Genomic DNA, 16,541 nt, shown 5'->3' with positions numbered 1-16,541 from the left:
TTTTCCTTTTCTGCAAAATGAGGGTAATACCAATTTTTCCAACCTACAGCATGGAGTTTTTGCAAAGAAAGTGCTTTGTGATCCATAAAGTTTTATATAAATGTAAATTATTATTAAGGCTGTTTGTTGTTTAGTCGTTCTAATTGTGTCCAACTCTTCATGACCCCATTTTGGGTTTTCTTGGCAAAGAAACTAGAGTGGTTTGCCATTTCCTTCTCCAGCTCATTTTACAGATGAGGAAACTGAGGCAAACAGGGCGAAGTGACTTGCCCAGGGTCACATAGCTAGTAAGTTTCTGAAGCCATATTTGAACTCAGGAAAATGAGTCTTCCTGACACCAGGCCCATCAATCTATCTGCTGTGCCACCTAGCTGCCCAATAAGGCCAGAGACTTAGCTAATACTAGTTCCCCAGAGTCTCCATTAATCAATTCATAAGCATTTACTAAGCTGGGCACTGTGCCAACCACTGGATACAAAAATTCAGACAATCTCTACTCTCAAGGAGGCTATATTCCATTGGGGGGAAATGATAAATATGTGTTTATACTTACACACATATGAATATATATGTATTTATGTATATATATACATATGCATAGATATACATGTGTGTGTGTATACATATATATTAACAAATACAAGGTAGGTAGGAAGGAAGGAAGGTAGGTTCAGGGGAACAAGAAAGCCTTCATGCAGTGATTGAGCTGTGTCTAACAGAGAGAGATTCTTCAGGATGGAGTTGAGCTGTGAGTGCCCCTCAGACAAGGGGAACAGAGCCATGCAAAGACAAGAGATGTAGTGCAGTGTTTGAGCAACAGAGAGAAGGCACCCTGGGCTCTTGAAGGCCATGTCCTTGAAGAATGAGCTGTGGTAGCTTCTACTCTGTTGGAAAGACTTCAAGTGCAGGGAGTCTGATGCTTTAGAGTCAAACCAGCTACATCCAGGGAATCTCAGTAGCAGCAGGTTGGTCCCTAGGTGATAAATCTTTTTGTGAAAACATCATATTTACCTACATGTCTACTTTCTCATTTCTCTTCCTCACAAGAATATACCACACATATATCAAAGGTACCTTTGACCAAAATATGTAAACACAATTTTCTATAGCAGATTTTAGCTATAACTTCCTATCTTTGCAAGGACAGTTGGCTGAAAGGTGCATCAAATGGAAGATCCCTCTGTGTTTATTGTGTTTTGATTCCAAAAAAAACTATTTGACTTAGTTGACCAAAATCCTGCCTTGAAGGCTCACCTTCAATGAGAAGTCTCTCATGCAAATGTTGAGCATCTATGACATTCCTTGATCAATCCAGCCACCGAGGCTTTGTTATGATTCTATAATTGTTAATGTGTTTGGCACTGTTAGTAGAGAAGGTTCTGGGTGGGCTCAAATTAAAGAGAGCTTCCATTTAAATAAGGGGTTCTTAACCTGGGTTCTTATCCGGTGACAGATTTTTATGGAGTCTATGAGCTTAGATTGGAAAAAAATATATCTTTATTTTCATTAGCTTCTAACTGAAATGTAGCATTTCCTTCAATTATTCCCTGTGTTGGTCAATGTCCAACACTATGTGGGTTCCCCCTAATATTTAGATCTACTAAAAAAAACCTTTTAGTAGAATCTGAGTAAGGTATATTTAAAATGGTTTTTTATATAGAAGAGAAGATTTTGGGCCCCAGAGGATCCCTAGAATTTATCTGGAATCAAACAGAGTAGAACCCATGGTTTCTATGAGAAACCAGCCATTTGTAACCCTGCAAAATATCTTAACAGCTAAATGTCAGAGGTAGAAAGGCTAAATGTCAACTAATAGCAGTGTTAAGTCTGAAAGGTGGAGACTTGAGGGGGATGAAATTTAGGTAGCATCCATCTTTTTAAAAAATACCATTCTTTCATTAGCATTAGAAGCCTTCCTCTGATTCCTTGAATATTTCTAATAATAGCATTTATATAATTCCTGAGTTTGAATTTGACCTCAGACATTTACTAACTGTGTGACCCTGGGCAAGTCACTATGGAGAATATGAAAGAACTGTATTACTGAATGTAAATACCAAGAAAGGCTCATCAGTGAACTATGGCCAGCTCAGTGGCCACCTCAGGTCCTCACATGTAAATGGCCATCCCAGCAGGATGAAAATCTACAAAAACATTGGACATCAAAGACTAAGGACTCTCCCAATGATCTCAGAATTGCCCAATACCCAAATAAACACTTAGCAACCTTGAGTTCTAGGGTTAAGAGGGATTAATCAATAGGACAGTTTATCATTTCTTTGACATCAAACACCAACTAAATAAACTGCACACACCTGACAAGAGCTTACTTCAAGGTTCCCTCCACTATAAAACAGATCATCATTGCGAGATGAGAGCTTCCTCCAGCTACATAGGATCACAGGCTCATCAGACCAGTGTGTTCTTGGGGTCTGGAAAAGAACTCAGGTCAGATTTCTTTAGGATTTTGTGCATTGTCTTAACCATCAGGCATTAGTGGGACTGGAGTGAGACTCATTCTGTGATCTCATGGCATTTATATTTTCAGAGCATGAGGAGAAACAGAGGCAGAAAAACAGATTATTGAGACTGTCTTGATAGCCAATCCTTGTCAAAAAGCAGAAAAGAATCTTTGAACATTTTTTGCCAAGTAGTTACTGTCTTATGAAATGGGTTTTTCTCAGAAAAGTAGAGTACCTTCCCTGGCTCCTTCCAAGCCTCTTCTTCTGCCAAGCAAACTTATATCTCAGGACTTCAGGGGTTCTTTATTTCATGAGGGTGAAAGTCTCCCCCTCCCAGGTGGAGATTTCAACCGACCTGATGCCCTTTCTTCCAGAATGGTTCTAGTGCACATATTTCTCTAAATCCTCCATAAAGAAAGCATTAGCAGCCTTCCTCCGATTCCTTGAAAATTTCTAATAATAGCATTTATATAATTCCTGAGTTTAAATCTGACCTCAGACATTTACTGTGTGACCCTGGACAAGTCACTTACCCTCTGTTGGCCTAAATTTTTTCATCTGTAAAGTGGAGATAGTAGTAGTACCTACCTCCCAAGACTGTTATGAGGATCAAATGATTTTGACACTGCTGGCCTGGAGCACTAAGATAGCTCAGGTTCAAACAGCCTTTAAGTGACGCTATCAGAGGCAGGACTAGATGCATGTTTTCCTGGATCCAAGACCTTCTCTGTATCCATTACACCACAGTTGTCTTTCTTTGTGTTTGAGAACAACTGCAAAATGAAAGATATGGTATTTTTTAAAAAGGTGGATGCTACCTAAATTTCATCCCCCTCAAATTATTTCCACATCTAAGGCCGCAGGATGATTATCATAGAGCAGAACAGTTATGCCCCTGAGAGCGTGCTGAAGCAAACAAATCCCCCCCCCAACCCGCTGCAAGATGCTCTTTGAGAATCAGTGATTGCCATCATAAACAGTGTCTGTCCTGGAGCACTCATTGCCAAGGAGATGCAGTGCTCTCTGCTCAGTAAAGAGGGGGCCGAACTGGGATGCTGAATGTGACTTAAGGTACTGGACAGGCTTGTTGTTCAGTTAGATTTATCTAAGCATCATTCCTTTGTTGCAACTGAAGATTGAGGGAGGGAGGTGCAATTTGAGGGGAAATTATTGCGGAGCAAAAATAAAAGTCAATATTTAAAGGAAAGGGAGAATATGGAAGGGGGAAGAGAGAGAAAGACAGACAGACAGTCAGATAGCCAGAGACAGAGGGTAAGAGAGAGAGAGAGAAACAGAGACAGAGACAGAGACACGGAGACAGACACAGAGACAACTAGAAAGACAGAGAGAGACAGAGGGAGAGAGAGGGAGAGAGGGGGGGAGAGAGAGGAAGAAGAGAAAGAAGAGATAGAGACAAAGAGAGAAACGAGAGAGAGAAAGAGAGAAAAGAGAGAGACAGAGGGAAAGAGAGAGAGAGACAAAGAGAGACAGAGAGAGACAGAAACAGAGGCAGAGAGAGAGAAAGAGAGAAGAGAGAGACAGGGAAAGAGAGACAAAGAAATCAGAGAGAGACAGAGAGAAAGAGAGACAGACAGACAGAGACAGGAGACAGAGAGAGAGATCCAAAAGTTAATGGAACACTATACTTAAGAAAGGAACCTCCTGGATTCAATTATGGAACTCCCTCAAGACTCTAAAACTCATCTCTTTAGCAGCCACTGTGTCAGGTGATCTAAAATTGCTGATTTTCTCTTGGACCTTTGCTAAGGCCAGGCTGGCCAAGTGCACAGTTGGATTCGAAGAGCTCCCCAATCTTCCTTCACTTTCCTTTGTGCTTGTCAGGCTTTCTCAAGAAAGGACAAGAACTCTATTGTTGGCTATCACAGGTTGCTGCCAATCCCTTAGGCCTTCCATTTCAAGGAAGAAGTGTAAGAGTTAGGGAGGCAAGCTCTGAAGATACATTTAGTTGGGTTCCAAAGCAGGCAGCCACTGGGGCCTTGAGGTCAGGAAGGAGCCTCAGACAGAGCAGCCTCAAGTGTTTGGTCCTGGGTGGGTCCAGGCCTGCCAGAAGCAGGATGGTGAGGCCCCAAGGTGAGTCAAATGATTTTCTTTGCCCATGTGCAGAAGGTGGAGAAATCAGACTGGCCTCATCTCTTAGTTTGGCGTCTCTCTGAACAAAATCAAAATTCTGTAAACCTAGGAAAAATAACGGCCATCTGCTGCCAGCAGTTTCTGATTCTCCTGTTGCTCTGGTCTCCTTTTTAGAGCTGGTTCTGTGTGAGAAAAGTTCCTCAGATCATTGAATTAGAGCTGGAAGTTACCTGGGAGACCCTGTAGAAAAACCCCTCAATTCCCCAAGGGCTAGAGAGCAGTAAATGACCTGAAGAGGCAGGATCTGAACTCAGATTCTGGCACTGCAAATCTAGGAGCCTTTCCACACTGGCTTCCTCAGGCTCCCTGGAGTGCTTTTCTTTATCTGTTTAATGCTGTGGAGGGCACTAGGTCCAGAAAACACCTGGATGTTCCTTTGCCAAAAACAAATGAAACCTGGAGGAAAGCTGCCAACGTTCTAATTAGGTTTGTTAAGTTTCTATCAAAAATATGAAAAACACTCTGGAGTCAGACTAGCTGGGCAGTGCCAACTGCTCTTAATGATAATAATAACTAGCCTACTATGTAATATATAATATAAAGCATAATCAAAATTATCCATTTTGCATTTTGTAATGCTCTCTATCTCTTGTTGGGTCATGAATTCTTTACTTTTCCACAAATCTGATAAGTAAACTATTCCTTGCTTTCCCAAATTACTTATAGTATCAGCTTTTACTCCTAAATCATGAACCCATTTGGACTTTATTTTGGTATATGGTGTAAGATATTGGTCTATGCCCAGTTTTTGCCCTACCATTTTCCAATTTTCCCAACAGTTTTTGTGAAATAGTGAATTATTAGCCCAGAAACTGGCCTCTTTGGGTTTATCAAAGAGTAGATTGCTAAACTTGTTGATTTCACCTACTTGTGTACCTATCCTATTCCACTGATCCACACCCCTGTTTCTTAACCAGTACCAGGCAATTTTGATGACTGCTGCTGTGTAGTACAGTTTAATATCTGGTGTGGCTAAACCACCATCTCTAGCATGTCTTTTCATTAATATCCTAGATACTCTAGACGTCTTGTTTTTCCAAATGAATATTGTTATTATTTTGTCCAGCTCAGTAAAAAAAGTTTTTGGTAGTTCGATTGGTATGGCACTGAATAGATAGATTAATTTAGGTAGAATTGTCATTTTTATTATATTAGCTCGGCCTAACCATGAGCAACTGATATTTCTCCATTTATTTAGATCTGATTTTATTCGCGTGAAAAGTGTTTCATAGTTATGTTCATATAGGCCCTGGGTTTGTCTTGGCAAATAGACTCCCAAATATTTTATAGTGCCTTCAGTAACTTTCAATGGAATTTCTCTTTCTATCTCTTGCTGTTGGGCTTTGTCAGTAATGTATAGGAATGCTGAGGATTTATGTGGGTTTATTTTATATCCTGCAACTTTGCTAAAGTTGTTTATTATTTCAAGCAGTTTTTTACTTGATTCTCTAGGATTCTCTAGATAAATCATCATATCATCAAATTGAAATGTTTTTGTACAAAAAAAGCCAATGCAACAAGAATTAGGAGGGAAGCAGAAAATTGGGAGAAAATCTTTGCAACTAGTATCTCTGATAAAGGCCTCCTCTCTAAAATATACAGGGAACTGGGCCAAATATATAGGAATACAAGCCATTCCCCAATTGAGAAATGGTCAAAGGATATGAACAGGCAGTTTTCAGAGGAAGAAATTAAAGCTATCTACAGGCATATGGAAAAATGCTCTGGATCGCTGCTGATTAGAGAAATGCAAATCAAAACAACTCTTAGATACCACATCTCTCCTGTCAGATTGGCTAAAATAACAAATCAGGAGAATGATAAATGCTGGAAAGGATGTGGGGAAATTGGAACATTGTTGCATTGCTGGTGGAGTTGTGAGCTGATCCAGCCATTTTGGAAGGCGGTGTGGAACTATGCCCAAAGGGCTATAGAAATGTTCATACCCTTTGACCCAGCAATACCACTTCTAGGGTTGTATCCCAAAGAAATCACGCAAGCGGGAAAAGGACCCATATGTACAAGAATATTTATAGCAGCTCTCTTTGTGGTAGCCAAGAATTGGAAAGCAAAGGGAAGCCCATCAATTGGGGAATGGCTGAACAAGCTGTGGTATATGAAGGTGATGGAATACTATTGTGCCATAAGAAATGGGGATGATGCAGACTTCATAACAACCTGGAAAAACCTACACGACATAATGCTGAGTGAGTGGAGCAGAGCCAGGAGAACGTTGTGCACAGCCACAGATATGTGGATTCCGTGAGGACCAACCCTGACATACTGCGCTTTTCTCAGCAACCTAAGGGGCAAGGACAACTCCAGGGGACTCACGATGGAGAATGCTATCTCCATCCAGACAAAGAACTGCGAAGTTTGAATACAGACTGAGGCACACTACATGCTCGCCTTTTCTGCTTCTCTTTTGTTTTTGTTTTTGGGGTTTTTTTTTTTCGGTTCTGTTTCTTCTTTCTCATGATTCATTCCATTGGTCAAAATTCTTCTCCACGACTTGACTAGTGCATAAATTAATTCAATGCAAAGTCATTCATGACAGTTATATGAGACTCCATGCCGTCTTGGGGAGGGAGGGGGGAAGGAGGGAGGGGAGAACCGTGTGTGGTAAACCAAAAATAAATAAAGAAATTTATAAAAATATATATATATATATATATGTATATAATATAAAACCTACTATGTGACGGACACTGTGTAAGCACTTCACAATTACCTAGTTTGATCCTCACAATGACCCTTAGAGGGAGGTGCTACGATTACGCCTATTTCACAGTTAAGAAAACCAAGGTAAGCAGGGTTAAGTGACTTGCCCAGGGTCATACAGCTAGTAAGTGTTTGAGGCTGGATTTGAACTCGGGTCTTCCTGACTCCAAGCCCAGTCAGTGCTCTATCCACTTCACCGCCCTTTACGAACACAGGATTCTGCCATGAATTTGTTTGTCTGGGACATCTGTCACACTTTATAGTGTAAGGCACAGTGACATTGTGGTGTGGTGTCATCTGTCCTTCAACTGCAAAAGCTTTTCAGATATGTTCAATTAGACAGTATGCCATTGTCCGATATATTGAGAAAGATCATTTTATAAATGAAAAGTGCATAATACCTTTTTATACACCCAAATTGAGAGAGCGGGTTTAAAACTTGAAAGGCAGTGGGATTCAGTGCAATGAACAGGCTCCACAGTCAGAGGAAATGGGTTCAAATCCTGCCCCTCTCACTTGCTTCCTGGACAATTTGCTCTTCCTCTCTGGTCTTCATTTTTTTTCATCCACAAAAATGAGTGAGTTGGATGAGATTGCCTCTATAATCTTTTCTATCCGTACTCTGATAAATTTTTAAAAGGTAGATAAATGAAGAAATATTGTATATAGTTTAATTTTCCCATACAATTTCATCCTCCCTGTTCCCCAAAGCAGATAATTCCATACTTTTCTCTCTTCCCCCAAAGCAGACAGACGGAGTAGTAGATAGGTTGCTAGATTTATAATCAGGAACGACCTGAGTTAAAATCCTGCCTGAGACATTTAGTAGCTGTGTGACCTTGGCCAAGTCACCTAACCTCTGTTTACCTCAGTTTCCTCAGCTGTGAAGTGAGGATTATAATAGCACCTTCCTCCCAGGGTGTTGTGAGAATCAAATGAGGTAACCTATGTAAAGCATTTCACATACCTTAAAGCACTCTATAAACACTAGCTATCTTTATTAGTAATAAAATAAGCCTGCTTTATTTTTCCTGGCTCCACAATCTCTGGAAATTTTATATCTCTAGACTTTCTCGAAGTATTTAGAAAAAAAGCAGAGCAGCTTAGTCAAAATAAAAGCAACATGAAACCGCAAATCGAAGAAACTGAGATTTTGACGTCAAAGGAATTTAATCTTTTCAATTCTGGGCAGTAATTCCCAGGGAAAATCCCAGTTTGGAAAGAAACAGGCTATTGGCAAAGGGGTTTGGGGGTGAGATAAGGATTTAAAGTATAGAATGAAAAGGACAGCAAGGCCTTTGGTGAAAAATAAAATACATTAGGGAAGAATGATGGCAAACATTTTTCTATCACTTTACATTTTATGAAATGCTTTCCTCACAATAACTACGATCACATTAGGAAACTGAGATCGAGAGAAGCCCCACAATTAGGAAGGGCCAGAGCTGGCAATCAGAGCTGAGTCCTGGAATCTTAATAGCAATTGGGTGTCTAGAGAGGACGTGCCGTTGTAGCCCGATCGCCATCTTTCCAAAGCAAACTTCTGCAGTCAGGCAGCCCAACCCACACCCAAGGGAAATCACCCCCTTCAACATACCTGACAAGAGGCCTCTCCTTGAAGACCTGCAGTGAGAGTGAACCCCCTATTTCCAAGGCAGCCAACTCCACGTTGGGAAAGTTTTAATTGTTAAGAAGATTTTTTTTTTTCTGACATCAAGCCTCAACTGGATTCCTCATAACCTTCATCCATTCCCTGGTTCTGCCCACTAGGACTAAACAGAATAAGTTGGCATAAGAGGAGAAATGTTGGATTCACCCACTAAGTCAAGTTTGAACTCTTTGCCTGGCATTCAAAGCCTCTTCTGCAGTCTGGCACCATTCATTCTGGGGATTCACTCTCTTTTCTCACTTTCACCTCCTGACATTCCTGGCTTCCTAAAAAGACTCTGCTCAAATCTCACCTTCTTCATGAGACTTTCCCCTCCCCCCACTGTTCATACCTTACCCCTGAGACCTAGTTAAATCAATCACTTAATTTCTCTGTGCCTCAGTTGTCTTCTCTGTAAAATGGTGGTGGGGGGGTTGTAATCCATGGCTGCCGAGGTACCTGCTAGTTTTAAATCAATGGTCCTATAAGTTTAATCCATCTTCCAAAGGTCAGCTACTCAGATATTTGAAGACAGCTTTCACATCCTTCCTCTTCCTTCCCTTCCCCCCATTTTTGTTCTCCAGGTTAAATGTGATGAGGCCCTTCAAGTAGGAAAAGCTCCCTAGCTTCTGGTTGGTAGCTGGGGTACTGTGCCAGCCAGGCAAGGACCAGCCTGCACATGGATTGGGAGCAGGGTTCAGATGTCAGGTGTGGTCTGATTAGACCAGCGTCATTAACAAGGAGATAGATCAAAAGGCAGGCGGCAGGGGCCCTCCTTCAACAAATATTGACTATTTGTGTGAGCAGGATATTGGCCATGTACAGGCAGGTCAGATGTTTGTTGGAAGAAGTAGGAGGAAGCCTTGCCCAGACGTCAGCTAGGGGGATGAATCCCAGAGAGAGCTGAACTGCTCCAGGACCAAACTAGGACCACTGGAGACCCCACTTAGGCCTCTCACCTCAGGTCAAGATGGGATCCTTCTCTGTCTGCAATGCTGCTAAAGACACTTCAAGCAAAGGCTGGAGAGGAAGCTGTTGGTATTAAACATGGAGCCCTTATCCCATTGGCCACACTGGATGGTAAATCCCTTTACCCCCAAACCAAAACAAACTTTCCTCCCAAAAAAACAAAACAAAAACAAAACTCCTCCCCAAACCAAAAACTAAGACCAACTCCAAAGGTCAAGTAATCAATCATGTTCCTACTACGTGTCAAGCCCTATGCTTGATGGAAATACAAGAAATGAAACAATCTGTGTGCCCAAATAAAAACCCAATTTGGCTTTGTTCAGAGTCATTAATGACACACTATGTTGAATGGTGTTTTGATCAATGCTATAGAGAGCTGAATTTAGAAGAAAAGGGAGAAAAAAGAATGGAGAAAACCACTGGGATCCCAGGCTACTTAATTTTTACAGATTTTGTAGGTATTCCTCAGGGTGAAAATTTCTCCACCACTACCCTGAGATTTTGATGTCAAGTGAATTTGATCTTTTCAATCCTGAGCAGTAATTTTTCTGGTATAGTGGAAGGGGAGCTGAACTTGGCATTAATGAAGCACCTACTATGTGTTAGCAACCGTGTTGGAAGCATCTTCTCTAGGAAAGGTCAAGATATCAACTACAGAGGCAGATGCAAAGATGAACAAAGCCTGGCCCCTACCTAAAGGGCCTACGATCTGATTGGATGAGATAGAGAGATTATGAATTAGTTACAATACAAATCAGGAGATGTACAAAGAAAGTGTCGGGGGAGGGTCACTTCTGTCTAGAGGGATAAAATAATATTTCCTTTGGGCAGTGGCACCTAAGCTGGACCTTGGAGGCCACGGACACGATGGGGTAGGGGAGGGCATGAGTAAAGCTTCAGAGCCAAAGTGTGACAGAGGGCAAGAGTTTGGACTTTATTTGGTGGCCAATGGAGAGCCATGAAGGGTGATGGAGATCAAACAGTGTCCTTAGCCTTCAAAGTCCTGTTCAGGTGCCTGCTGTTTTATGAAACATTGCTTGTTCCCTGTTGCCTTGTACTAGGTGTTGAGAGAAATGCATTGTTGCTCAGTTGTTTCTGACTTTTCATGACCCCATTTAGGATTTGCTTGGCAAAGATACTGGAGTATTTTGCCATTTTGTTCTTCAGATCATTTTACAGATGAGGAAGCTGAGACAAACAGGGTTAAGTGACCTGCCCAGGGTCACACAGCTAATGAGTTTCTGAGGCTAGATTTGAACTCAGAAAGATGAGTCTTCCTGACTCCAGGCCCTGTGCTCTATCCACTATGCCTCCTAGCTGCCCCTGAGAAAGATGTAAAGGTGCATAAAACCCAGCACTTGTCCTCAGAAAGCTTACACTCTAGTAGGGGTGATAGTGCAAATTAGGACTTGCTAAGTGTTCTTTTCACTAAAAAATGATGGTAGGAGGGTCTGGGGACTAGTTTAGTCCCCTCTTGGTAGTAGCAAGGGGCTATCTTAGGAGAGAACCTTGGAAATGTTAGGGGAGAGAGCCACGTGCTGGAACACCTCCTCTGGGTGACGTCCCCAGCTTGGCCACAGGCAGGGGAGGAGAAGCAGCTAACCTGGCCCATCTGGCACCCAGCGATAGTGCCTGCTGCGTCACCAAGCTCTGGGTCATTAGTTTTTCCATCTGGGGAAGAAAGTTCCTTCAGGTGGCATCAGGCCATTGACTTTCTCCCTGCTCCAAGACTGACATTTGGGGCCTAGAAGCAGAGGTAGGACTTTCAACCTGCTAATCCTTAGTTAAACTCACAACCAGGAGCCCACAGTGTAAACTGTCCAGGGAAGGGACACATGGCTAGAGTCTCCTGATGAAAAAAGCAATCTTTTTCTCTTCCACTCTGTGTGTGTATGTGTGTAGATGATGAGGTATATTAGTGAAAGCAAAAAGACTTTAATATTTATCTACATTTCCTAGGAATCCATAAATTGCTTCATGCTTAGTCCTAGATGGAGAGGAAAAGCCTTGGTCAGGATAACAGGACATCCTCTGCTGAGGAGAAGGAATCCTTTTTTGAAAGGAAGGAAGGATCCCCAGCTCTGTGGTATTTCTAGGACAGTTTTTTAACCTGTTTTGTGTCTCGGATCATTTTGGCAGGCTGGTGAAGCTGGGGGACTCCTTCTTAGGAAAAATTAATGTCAGGCCTGGAATACTCTGGACTGGGTCATAAAGTAGTTACAGAGACTTTTTGATCCCTGGGACTTTGTGATCCTTGGTGTACATCCTGGGCTTTTCCCACAGCACCTGGAGAAGGAGTCATGATTAGATAATAGATCAGCAGAAAAATGGGCAAGAGTTTTGGCTGGGATTCAGGAGACATGGCTCAGATTGGAAAGTACCCTGGAGAGCTGTACTGGAGGAGGCAGAGAAGGGAAGGCTGAGTTGGTAAAGTGGGACCAGAGACTTTCCTTTTTATGGAGTGTTTTATAGCAGACCCGTAATTGGAAGTCTGGTCTTTAGCAAGAGTTATTAGGTGTGGCGACCTTAAAATTGAGAGGGCCTTGTGCACTGAGTGACCCATGTGAGTACGTGAATGTTCTGTGTAAAAATATTAATAATATGTGGCAGAGAGCACAGGGCCTTCTGATCAGCCTGTTGGCCCACCTGTCTATTTATGTGTTTCTATATTTATTTCAATGCGTGCTGGCATTCAAAGCTCCCTTTGGATAATAAACAGTGTAAGGCAAAGAATTCTAGTTCTTTTCTATGTAGGACAGAGACAGATGTTGGCTCTGGTTAAGCCAATTTCCTTCTTGCCTGTCAGAGGCTGAAGGTGTACGTGTACTTCTCCCTGCCCCAGTGATGTTCCAGGTTACCCAGACAAAGTGGAGGAGAAGCCCATTGGTTCAGAGCCCAGAGCCTCAATGAGTCATCCCCTGCCCTGGGACATCATGACCTGAGTTTGAGCACTTTGCTCCCCAATGAAATTCCAATTTTGTTACTTCTTCTAAAAAGTCACACTCTCCTATGTAGAGGTTGTCAGGATCCATTGGTATGTTAATTCATTTCACCAACCTATTTTTTTCTTTTTCTTTTTTTTTAATCTTTGTTACAAAGGATGGCTCCCTTTGGAGGCAAGGCAGAAGGCATATGTTCATAAATGAAGGCTATATAAAAACACATGATATCAATAAATTTTTAAAAAATTGAAAACACATGTTCCCACTTGGCCTTGTAATTAGATCTGAATATTGGAGGGGGCGCCAAAACTCTGTTGTGTTGCCTTAAGGACCCTTGACATTTTCAGCATTGTGAGCTGAATTATCTATAAGGGTCCCTAAAGAAGGCTTTTTGTAAAATATAAACTGAGTCCCAAAGAAGGACTACTTTATCTGAAACCTCACTGTGATGCTGGGGGGGGGGCACTAAAGCCATTAGAGAGAAGGAAAGAAAGAGAGAGAGAGAGAGAGAGAGAGAGAGAGAGAGAGAGAGAGAGAGAGAGACTATAGAAATATAGATAGATGATAGAAAGAGGTGATAGAGTGATAGATGGTAGAGAGATTTAGATAGATTACAAAAAGATGGGAAATATAGATGATAGGTAAATAATAAAGAGGTGATAGAGGAATAGACGACGGACAGAGAGATGGATAATAGAGATGATAGATAGAGAGATAGATGAATAAATGATAGAGCAAGTTGCTGTTCGTCCTTCACTCTCAAAGAGGACCAATAACCAAGAGCAAGTGAGCATTACTTTACTTATGGACCAGGCACTGTCCCAAGTGCTGAAGTTACAAATACAAGCAGACAGAACAATGCCTTCCCTCAAGGAGCTAACATTCTAATGATGAAAGCCAATAATACTTAAAGGGAAGTGAGAAGGAAAAGTGATGGGGGGAGGTGGTGTTTTGAGCCTGATGGAAGGGTTTGGAGATGTCATGAAGGCCTGATTCCAGGAAAGATATCCAAGCCCAGAGCCCTGGGGGTGGAGTCCAAAGTTCAAGTCAGGGAGAGATGAGAAGAATGTTGGGGTTCAGGCAGTGTGTAGTGGAGAAGTAGTGTGTAGGAATGGTTTTAGGTACGATAAGGTGAAGAGTCACCTGTGAGAGCTTGGACTCCAAAGGTTAGAGTGAACAAATGAATGAAATGCCATCAAGTGCTTGTTATGTACCCTCGAGACATACAGAGAAAATTTAGACCATGCCTGTTTTTTAAAAGCTCTCATTCTGATTAGAATCATCAACACATTGGAGAGTTCAGCTACAATATGGATGTCTAGACCTAAGATTCCTTAGGGTATGGTGACATGGTGTATCATAGTGCCAGAGGTATGGAGGATATATCCACAGGCCAGATGGTAAAACCCCATGGACCTCTTTCTTACCAGAAGGATTGCAGTTGGTGACTCCCTGCTTCTCCTAGTGGTGTGAGCAGTCATGTCTGTCCTAGAGGGGCCCAGCTCACAACCAATGGCAAGCAGAGGGTGGATCTAAGAGTTGGAGCAGAAAACATGAGGAAAGGGATGTGGCACACATTCTACATCAGCTTTATTTTGCATATGGGGAAGCTGGAAGCACAGAGAGGTCATTTGATTCCCTAAGGTCATGAGAGCCAAGTTTGAGGCCCAACTCTGTCTGTAATAATCAGATCCCTTCTCTAGCAAGCAAACATTACCTGCCAAAGGAACTGAGCAAGAGCAACCCAGAGCAAAATAAGGCCCTAGATTTTCTAGAGCTCAGAGCTCCAGAGAGAGCAGGCTGTTAGACTTGCCTCTTGTATTGATCAGGAATGGGTGAGACTCCTCCACCATGAATCTTGGCATAAGCCTGTAATGCAAAGAAGCTTAGTATTTAGCTCTTCATAGGTCTCCTTTCACTCTTAGGTCCTTTTGGATCACAATAAGAGCAGCTGGCATTTACGTAGCACTTTAAGGTTTGCAGAGCACCGTAGAAATGTCATCTCATTTCATCCTCACAACAACCCTGGGAGGGAGGTGCTATTATGATCTCCATCTTACAGATGAGGAAACTGAGGCAGACAAGTTAAATGACTTTCACAAGGTCACACAGCTTATAAATAGCTGAGGCCAGTTTGAACTTTATGCCATCATGTACCATGTACAACACCTCTTCACATTCCAGTTAGAATCCATCCCTAAGAGGGACCACAGGTATTTTCTAGCTGCATGATTATGGGCAATTCATTAGATCTCCTCAAGTATCTGTGACCTCATCTGTAAAATGGGTTCAGCTGTGCATCTGAAAGAGCTTTATGAAATGTGAAAGTGTTCCATGAAGAGAGGTTTTATTGGTATGTACCGCTAGACCCAGAGGCTTGTACATCACTGATGTTCTTGGGACTGGAGATTATTTCAGAGTGAAGGGCATCTGTTGTCAGTATTTGTTCCAAGTGAGCTCTGAAAGGAATGCAGAGTTTGGAGCTGGGGACTGTCTGGATGAGGTCCAGATTCCCTTGGAACTTATAGCTTCTTATTTTGATCTTTAGAAGAAAATCCAAGTAGAAGAAGAAGCCCAGCATGAGCAATCTTGCCTGAGATCTATACCTTTTCCCTAAGAGTGCTGGGACTCTTTACCTAGTTTCTTGCCATCTTGCCATCCTTTGCCATGACATTTCCAGTGATGAAATTTTAGGCTCACGGGGCCACTGCTTCCTGCTCTCACCCCATTGGAGCCAGAGGATCTGGGTGTGAATCCTACATCTTTCACTTACTATCAGTGTGACCTTGGATAAGTCAGTTGAAACTCTATAGGTCTCAGTTTTCTCATCTGAAAAATAAGAATTTTGGGTTTGTGAGACAGCATGACAGATTTTGGAGTCAAGAAGATCTGGATTCATCCATTCAAATCCAGACCTAGATACTCCCTTCCCTTTTGACTTAGGCCAGGTCATTTAACTTTTCTGGGCCTCAGTTTCTTCATCTGTAAAATGAGATGTACTAGAAGATCCATAAGGTTCTTTCCATGGAAGGTAGAAAACTGGTGCATTGCAGGAGCTAAGATACTCTTAATGGTATGGTGAAAAGAACATTGGGTCTGAGAGTCAGGGCTCTTGGGTTTGAATCCTGCCTCTGTCCTTGCCATTGTAAAAATAGGGGATCAGACTAGATGACCTCCTCCAGCTCAATATCTATGATGTTAGAAAATTAACACTTTTATTTTCTTAAACTGTTGTCACTTTTCAATACTCCCTCCCCAGTAGAATTCTCCCTGATATTAAGGAAAAATAATCATGTAAAACGAATCACGGTACCAGTTTGGATGACAATGCATGCAGCATTCTTCCCCTGTGGTTCCCACCTTTGTATCAGGCAGAAGAAAGCGTCTATCATCGTTAGAGCGATGGAACCCAGATTGGACTGCACATTTAATCGTAGTTTCATTTGCATTATTGTGATCATTACTTGTATTGTTTTCTTGGTTGTGCTTGGAGCTTTGCTGAATCCACTTCTGTTACAGAAGCTGAGCCAATTTCACTCTTATCAACATCCAGGCCGCCATCTCTTTCCCCTGTCTTTGCTTATTTACGTGTTTTATTTCATGAATCAAATATGTCGATACTTGGATGAGTCTGTGCCTTCATCAGTT

The 16,541-nt window shown here is 42.0% G+C and overlaps 1 protein-coding gene across 1 annotated transcript in view; it reads left to right on the top strand.

Moving 5' to 3' along the window:
* Positions 1–2,357: 2,357 nt before the first annotated feature.
* SLC1A2 (solute carrier family 1 member 2) overlaps positions 2,358–16,541 on the top strand; it is a 101,756-nt gene continuing 87,572 nt past the window's right edge. The window contains exon 1 of the mRNA XM_036763549.1: positions 2,358–2,448. Within this exon, the coding sequence (XP_036619444.1) occupies positions 2,372–2,448 (77 nt within the window). The 5' untranslated portion in view covers positions 2,358–2,371. The remainder of the gene's footprint in view (positions 2,449–16,541) is intronic.

Source organism: Trichosurus vulpecula, chromosome 6, assembly GCF_011100635.1.
Source record: "Trichosurus vulpecula isolate mTriVul1 chromosome 6, mTriVul1.pri, whole genome shotgun sequence".
Taxonomy (NCBI): domain Eukaryota; kingdom Metazoa; phylum Chordata; class Mammalia; order Diprotodontia; family Phalangeridae; genus Trichosurus; species Trichosurus vulpecula.
Note: the sequence above shows the minus strand (reverse complement) of the source record. Positions and strands in the feature narration are given on the sequence as shown.